This window comes from Nematolebias whitei, chromosome 10, assembly GCF_014905685.2.
Source record: "Nematolebias whitei isolate Nwh7 chromosome 10, NemWhi1, whole genome shotgun sequence".
Lineage (NCBI taxonomy): Eukaryota > Metazoa > Chordata > Actinopteri > Cyprinodontiformes > Rivulidae > Nematolebias > Nematolebias whitei.
Genome location: NC_056507.1, coordinates 19,060,192 through 19,068,945, shown reverse-complemented (window position 1 = coordinate 19,068,945; position 8,754 = coordinate 19,060,192). Strand labels below are relative to the sequence as shown.

The 8,754-nt window shown below is 39.8% G+C and overlaps 1 protein-coding gene across 1 annotated transcript; it reads left to right on the top strand.

Annotated features, from left to right (window-relative positions):
• The first annotated feature begins 5,971 nt into the window (after nucleotides 1-5,971).
• On the top strand, nucleotides 5,972-6,814 carry lrrc10 (leucine rich repeat containing 10). The gene has a single exon (XM_037682740.1). It carries the CDS (start codon nucleotides 5,972-5,974, stop codon nucleotides 6,812-6,814), a length of 843 nt encoding a protein of 280 aa, XP_037538668.1.
• The last annotated feature ends 1,940 nt before the right edge of the window (nucleotides 6,815-8,754 follow it).

The window sequence follows — 8,754 nt, the reverse complement described above, 5'->3', positions numbered from 1 at the left end:
CTATCTATCTATCTATCTATCTATCTATCTATCTATCTATCTATCTGACTGGTTATGAGATGACTGGTGGAATAGTTCTTATGTTGTTTTGTATCATATTTTTGCCTAGGGGTGAAAATAAAATTAATCAATAGTGTGTGTGTGTGTGTGTGTGTGTGTGTGTGTGGGTGGGGGGTGGGGACTGATCTCATGTGCATTTGAGTCTTGACTATATTTTTTTCCTCCGTACCATAGGTTGCGGTTGGACCTGAAACTGTATATTTTGGGTTTTATCAAAGTTTCTCAGATCTTTACCTTTGCCCATTCTTTCTCCATATAACACTTTAAGCTTCAAATGCACAATTTAGACTTACTCAAGGATAAGTTTAGCAATAGTTGAGTAAATTTCATCTGACACTCTTTGTTTCCATGCCTTTGTTTCTCCTCCTCCCATTTGTCTCCTTTGTTCTCATTCTCTTCCTTTAAAACTTTCCAGATCCTTGGTTAAAACATAAATGAAGTGACCAGATGGTCTTTTATCCACACTAGTAAAAGTTTTCATGAGTGTGTGAACAACTTTGACTCCACCAGGATACTTCATGAAAGATAACATTTTATTTGACACGCTTAGTGTCAAGTGTAATTTTTGCTCTGTAGTTTATGATTACCGGTGCATTGCAGCTGCACATATTTAACATTTTTGTGCATTAGTTTAATGCTAGGAAAGCTTTTTTTGTCAACTAGAGACAGCTCCCCAATACTTGGAGCAGAAGTCATACTGATCAGCCATTTTGCTGAACTAGTCATCCAAAAGTCCCAAGTTAACTATTTACCACACTAGTGGAGCACTTGACCAAACATGTCAACAACCGTGACAGAAAAGTAAACTAGTAAGCACCAACAGTTCTTGCATTGTAACTAGTCATCACAAATTAAAGCCACAAGTCGACTAGTGACTGTCAAATGGTAAATGGGCTGCACTTATGTAGCACCTTTTATCTAATCAAGATACTCAAAGCTCTTTACAACACAATCTGTGCCCTCATTTACCTCCACACACACATTCAGAGTCAGAGTTTCTTTATTGTCATTCGCACCTCATGTGGTACATGGGGTGAAGCGAAATTATGTACACAAGGTCCCAGTTGCATCCATTCATACAGCACTCTACTATATCTCTACATAGATAAACAAATCATTTTAAAGAGACTAACCAATGCTTTAGATCACATTCATACACTGATCGGAAACACAACAGAGGCAATTCAGTGTCTTGCCCAGGGACACGTCAACATGTGACTGCTGGTGGAATCAAACCCCCAACTCTCCCAATGGAGGGCGACTGCTCTAACCACTCAGCCACAGCTGCACCAAATATGTACACTTGTCGTCTAGTATGACCTAATGAAAGTCAATTTGTTGACTAATGTTCCTAAAAGTTTACTAGTTAACAAGTGAGCCCCAGAACACTCACTAACTAACGTCGACATTGCTAGAGTCTTAGCAGGAAAATAGTCGACAGTTTAGGTGAACTAGTACACGTTGACATTTTACAGCTCTACTAGCTAACTAATAGAGAACAAAAAGTCTTAGCAGGTCAACTGGTTCACCAGTTGACTGACGCACACATTTGACTCGTTGGTCAACTAGTGAGCATAATTTGGGTTGACTAGTTAGTTAACAGGGCAGCACGGTGGCGCAACTGGTAGAGCTGCCGCCTCTCAGCGAGCAGGTCCTTGGTTCTAACCCCGGTCCGGGGGCCTTTCTGGGTGGAGTTTGCATGTTCTCTCCGTGTATGCGTGGGTTTTCTCCGGGTACTCCGGTTTCCTCCCACAGACCAAAAACACGCATGTTAGGCTGATTGGTAACTCTAAATTGTCCCTAGGTGTGAGTGAGAGAGTGAATGGTTGTTTGTCTCGTTTGTCTCTATGTGGCCCTGTGATGGACTTGCGACCCGTCCAGGGTGTACCCCGCTCCTCACACAGTGATTGCTGGACATGGGCACCGGCGACCTCCGTGACCCAAAATGGAACAAGCGGGTAAAGATAATGGATGGATGGATGGATGAATAGTTAGTTAACAAATGAGATAGTTATGCTTACGAAGTAATTTGTTTGACACAGTCATCATTTAGTTTGGTCCAGTGGTCCTCTGGTGTTTTAAAAAGCAAACTAATTGGGACTTGTGGGCTTTTTGTGAAACACGTGTGTTTTTCTGTTATTTGTTTAGTCCCTTCAGTTTATCCATTAGATTTGTTTCTCCTTGTAGTTTATATCTTTATGTCCCTTGTGTTTGGATTCAGCCCCCTGTCAGTTTTCATTTTCACCCTTGGTCAGCCTCCTCAGTTGTTATTCAGTCAGTTACCACTCCCTCCTGTGTTCCATGATTAATCACCCAGGTGCTGCCACTTTTCATCCACCCCTGTTCTATTTAAGCCATTTCTGATCACCACTCCTACAGCGGGTCATTGTCTTGTCTACCTGCCAGATGTCTCTGTCCTCCATCTTGTGCTCTCCTGTGTTTTGTGAGTTGTTGCCACATCAGCTTTTGCTTTCATTTATATAATAAACTAGTTTTATTTTATTCGAGCTCCATGTGTCTGCCTGCGCTTATCATCCAGTCCCTTCATGGACTGTGATACAATGGATGACTAGTATGTGTTCTGCTTCAACTAGTCAGGCAAAGGTGCCACTGGTTAGCAAAAAAGTGTTTCTAATTAGTGTTTGTTTGACAGTGTGACTAATTACACCTTACTTTCTATGCTGATGATACAGTTTATTGTCGAGCTAAAACAGTTGCTAAGGTTTTCCAGCTTTTACAATCCACATTTGACATCATCCAGTCAGATTTGTTCTGTCGCAAACTTATCCTAAACGCTGACAAAACCAAATGGATGCTGTTTTCAAACAGAAAGTTGGTCCCAGAAGTTCTTCCTTCAATTTTATCCTCCAATGGTGTCCTTATTGAGTTTGTCGATTCTTACAAATATTTGAGTATCTTGGTCGATTTGCATCTCTCTTTTAAGCTCCATGTGGGAAACTTGGTAAGGAAACTGAAAATTAAACTGCATTTCTTTTTCAGAAATAGATCCTGTCTAACTCTGAACGCTAGGAAACGTCTTGTAACTGTGACTTTCCTTCCCTCCATTGAATACAGTGACATTATTTACATGAACGCTCCTACAAGCTTAACTTGACACAGACTCTCCCACTGGTACATTTTCATCTTTAAATCACTTCTTGGTCTGCTGCCTTCATACATCTCCTCCTACATGTCACTGCGTGAGTGCAGCTACAGCGTGCGCTCTCAGGACATTATTACCTGCAGTGTTCCCTCAGTGAGGACTGAACTTGGCAAAAGGGCCTTCTCCTACTCCGCTTCTGTTTCCTGGAATATCTTACAAAAAGATCTGAAGCTCTCAACCTTGACCTCTCTAAGTGGCTTCAAACATCTGTTAAGTTCATGGCAAAAACCAACGCAGACATGTTCCTGTTTTTAGTTTTCTACATCGCCTTACAACCTAGCTTTTTATTTCTTTCTTTCATTTTTTTAATATGTTGGTGAAGATTCTCATTTTTTTAATACCATTTTATTTTCATTTGTTCTTCTCAATTTGTATGCATCCTTTATAATTGTCTTCTGTTGTGTTTGTTGTCCACTGTTGACATCATTCTTTGTTAAAATCAGGTCTCTCTTGTAAATGATTCCCCAAGGCTCAATGGGATTAACCTGTATAAATAAAGTTTGAATGAATGAACTAGTGACATTTTCATCAAAAACATTAAATAAATACACAAATGGCTTGCTATACAGGTGAACAAATGTGTCAGTTTTGCTTTCTTGGAGTGCACCTGTACACATTGATGTTGAAAGACATTTGTGCATTGAGATTTGCAATGAATTGTTTTAAGAATGTGCATACATTTTAAAGTTTAGATATTTTGCTGGGTGTTTTATTTTTATTTTATTTAAACCGATAAGCAATCAAATATGGAGACGGTAGAACAACTATTTCTTGTGTGTCCTGGTCTAAATAGGAACATAAAGTAAGAACGTATTTTAAGACTTTCATTATTTTAGTTGCGTGCCACATGTATGTGTATTTAGTCAAGCAGTAAACAGCAAATACAAAGACAGTGCAGATAATGGGGACTGCAGGCCCAATTGGTACTTATGATGCTTGTAAATGAAAGCAAAAGTATTTTAACTGAACTATATAAAAACCACTGTACACCCAAGTTAGAAATTACTGGTTTCAAATCCTTTTTATCCACATCTATGGGCTTTTCTGTTTTTAGTTGTGTCCTCGGTCTGAGTTGTAGTTTGGCTATTTGAGGCCCTCTCACAGTAAGTGGAAGCAGGGAAGTGCTATAAACAGTGTGCCCGTGAGTGAAAGCAGATGGGGGTCAAGTATTGCCCCCGCCGATAAGGAAAACAAAATTCCTTTCCATTTTATCTTGTTGGAAAATAACCCTAATGAACGTATGCAGGATCACATGGACAGATTACACCTCTGGTAGGCAGTGAACACTCTGCTGCTCTCCAAAGAAAGATAAGTAAGAAACTGTTGTCCATGTATTGTTATTGAACCTACATGGAAAATTAAATCAGTATTGTGCAAGTTGTCTTGACTGAACAATGACCACACTGTTTAACAATGAACGCACAGTACGACAGTACAGAGAAGCAGAAAATCCCCAGCTCTTCCATACAACTTTTTTCTTTATTCTTTGCTTAATATGAACAAAAAATACATAAAAGTATTGCGATCTGAAAACTGCTGGGTTGTTCTGATAACTCATTAAAAATTAAAACTCCTGGGCCATAGGCTCACTTGGTTTGATCACATGCGGCATCAAAAAGTTGTTGGGTCGGAGATAAGGCGGGAAATTTGTCACAGCCCAACATTTATAGCAGAAGTTGACCAGTCGGACCTGTGCGATGGTAAAAACAACATGTAAGAAGATATTCAACCTGGTTGTCTTTAGTTTATAAGTTTAGTTTGCACTTAAAAGAGTTTGGTTTCCTAAAATAACCAGAAGAGCTAGCAAACAGATGCTAACAGTGGATTGTGCCAGCTAGCTAGCACCAACCCAAGTTGTAATCACCTAATTATCTTTGATTAACTGAGTCATTATAACCCCTTTATTTTTGGTAGAAAACCTAACCCAGTATGCTGAGTCAACCAGTTAAAACTACCCAGTGTCAGCTCAGTCCTTATTTGACCCAGCACTGTTACAAATTGGTTTGTGTATAACCCAGCAGTATTTCATGATTTACAACGAAGGAAGCATCTCAAATCTGATGTGGCACAGAGTCAGAAGCGTTCAAATCAGAGCAGAATATAAACCATATTTGCTGTACGTTCATTAATAATATGCTTTTTTATCCAACACTGCCCCTCCCCATCTCATTCTACCACCTCTGTCATCCTGGAGAAGAAGGGGAAAGTCATTAGGCACAAATGGGGAGGAGAGAACTGCTGGTTGCTATAGCCATGAGTGTCAGGGCAGAGCGCCACACCACTGAGAGATAGTGAGAGGACACCACCAGGGAGTATCAGCACGGGGAAGACAATACATTTGCAGCTCATTAAGTTGGATAAACAAATGGCTGACTGTTGGAGATGCTGAGATTCGTGGATATGAGCAGAAACATCTTGGAAAGTAGGTTTAAATGTACTTTTATGGGATTCATTTCCCTATTAAACTTCTGTGATAATTACTGTAGTCTATATTATGACCCTCACTCATAAAGTCTTGAAATCACATAATCATGTAACAACTGCATCCTATTTTATATGATTTAACACTGTTAAAAGGCTTTTTGAATTGTCGCTAATTGGATTTTTATATTTTTTTAAAATAAAAATCAATAAATACAGATGGGAGCTGAAGGAACATTAATGGGACTTCACGAAACTCACTTACAGATTCAGGGCAACCCTCATCTCACACTGATCTAAAGTTGTGCACCAGAGAAACCGAGAAAGATGGGCAATGCCGTGCGAGGCATCGTCGCCTTCGTTCCCTCTGAACGCTGTCAACGCTTCTTGGTGGGGGACCTGAAGGAGATGCCGCTGGACAGAACTCTGGACCTGAGCAGCCGTCAGCTGCGGCGGCTGCCTGTTGCTGCGTGCATCTTCGATGAGCTGGTGAAGCTCTACCTGAGCGACAACAACCTCAGCAGCCTACCTGCTGAGCTGCAGGGCCTGAAGAAGCTGCAGCTCTTGGCCCTCGACTTCAACTGCTTTGAGGAGCTCCCTGCAGCTGTTTGCAGGTTGCCCCAGCTCAGCATCCTTTACCTAGGGAACAACAGGCTGCACTATCTTCCCAGAGAAGTAAGAGATCTTAGGGAACTTACAACATTGTGGCTGGAGACTAACTGCTTCACTGACTTCCCGGAGGCTATCTGTGAACTCACAAACCTGAAGACCCTGCACCTGGGTTATAACCTTATCCGTAGTTTGCCGAATGATCTAAAGCAGCTGCAGGAACTACAAAGTATCTGGCTTGCTGGGAACCTGCTCACAGAGTTCCCACCAGTGTTGCTGGAAATGCACTTTTTGGCCATTATAGATGTGGATCGGAACAAGATACGGTACTTCCCAAACTTGTCTCACTTGAACGGCTTGAAACTTATCATATACGACCACAATCCCTGCGTCAACGCCCCAGTGGTGGGCGAGGGAGTCAGAAGGGTTGGGCGCTGGGCCGACAACTCAGATGACGAACAGGAAGACGTTGAGACGAAAGCAGGGAATGAGACCGTAGATGAAGCGGGGGAGGTCCAGTCTGAGGAGAAGCACACTGATGAAGGGCAAGGAGCAGAGTGAGCCTCGGCTGTGGTGAGGAGCTCACACCTGCTGTGGCATCCTGACTCCTTAAAGAACAGTGTCACTGGGAGCATCTTGCTATTTTAACCAAAACTGGTAAAACCAAGTACTTGATGTGTCTGTGACATGATTTATAATAAATACAAAAAGTGGAAGAAAACATTTTTTAAGCAATTTGGCATAACATAGATGATTTTACCCATTTTGTGACATATTTATTTTAAACATGGCACAGTCAAAGTGAAACAGGAAGTGACATCAAAGGGGAACTCTGGACTTCCTGGTCTTTGTTCATTGAAAATACACTCAGATCTTCTTTGTCTCTCTCTGACAGTGACTCGAAATCATCTAAAGAAACATCAGATTCTTCCCTACTGTCTAAGTTGTTAGCAATTGTAGCATCGCTCCATGCATGTGCAGGCGTTCCCCTTTGTCATCACTTCCTGTTACTGCGTCTGCAAATATCTCAAGAACTGTTCCTCTCAGCGCCGTGAATGATTCATTTTTTGCTATACATTAATGTTATCTCTCTGAAAATGCATTTGTTACAATTTTTTTGATGTCACAGGCACTTTAAGATGACTCACAAAATATGAAAAAGTCCCAAAAAATGTGGCCTGTATAAGAATAGGTTAAGTTTTACTTTAAATTGTAAAACGTAGCATGCCCTGAACTGCACGTAAAAAAATATCATTTTATCTTACGAGAATGAGTTCTTGCAGTATTTTAATGTGATTTTATGAGTATTATAATGCACATGTAAAAAATAAATAATAATAATAATACACATGTAAAGGCTAGTTTGTAATTTACTTGAAAAACTCAGCAAAGTGTTTGCATAAATTTACACTTTAATATGAATCTATCTATGCACTTGTTGCTGTGCCATTATAACATTAACTCAGCTCACAATCTGACAAATGAAACTTGTCTCTTATTGATGAGATTAAAAAATGAACTTAAACGAAGCCTGAAATAGCTTCTGTACCTGCTGAGGATAAAAACTATGAGGGTTTTAACAGATGATGGATAGCTGAGGTCGCCTACTGCACTCCTTATCCTGACAAATGCATAATTTATCTGATAGATTGAAGCTGTGGTTTTGAATAAAGACCTCTAATGGGCCTTAATATCATCTCCAAAAGCTTCTGGTTTGAACCACATAATGAGTGCAGCTTCGTAATCCCCTGGTGTATCTGGAAAATGTTCTCTAAACAAGAATAAGTACCACTCTGCAGTATGTGATAAGAGATATTTTTAACAAGGAAATATATTCAAAATGGTGCAAATCTTTTCAGTTTTGAAATGTGAGGATTTAAAATTGAGAACTTTTGTTTACACTTTTTACTGAACACTTTATTAGAAACTCTTTTGTTTCCTACAATTCAGTTTGTATAAATCCATGCACTTATAGCCTCATGATAAAATAAAATGGTTTTTATAACAAACGAAGACCTCTTTTTCTGTTCAAATTAAGAATCAACATGTGGATTTATCTGTGGTGAGGAGTTCACAAACACACGTGATTCTTAACTGCAAACCTGTTCATTCAGCATCGTGAATAAACTCATCTTTTTTCCATACTCTGCAGATTTTTCCTTCATCTATCGTGCTTTCAACTGAGATTTAAAAGTACCGGTAAAATCCAACCATTTTTTGGATTTTATTGTTTTATTATTTTATATTTATTGCTTTATTATTATTATTATTTTATTGCTGCTGATCTCTTGCCTTTAAGCGGCTGTATTCACACCAATCTGCTCACAACAGGCTCATGTTCGGGCTGCCGTTTACTCTACCGTATTATTTTACATTAGTGTTTAGCGTATATCTTAGATCCTTGTATAGTTTCTTTTTATACTTTATATTTTTGCTAGTTTGTGGTGTAACTGGGAACTTCAGTACGCAATTTCATTCCACCTCATGTACCACGTGATGTG

Coding starts and splice junctions, on each gene's coding strand:
- lrrc10 (XM_037682740.1), top strand. CDS start 5,972: ATGGGCAATGCCGTGCGAGGCATCGTCGCCTTCGTTCCCTCTGAACGC.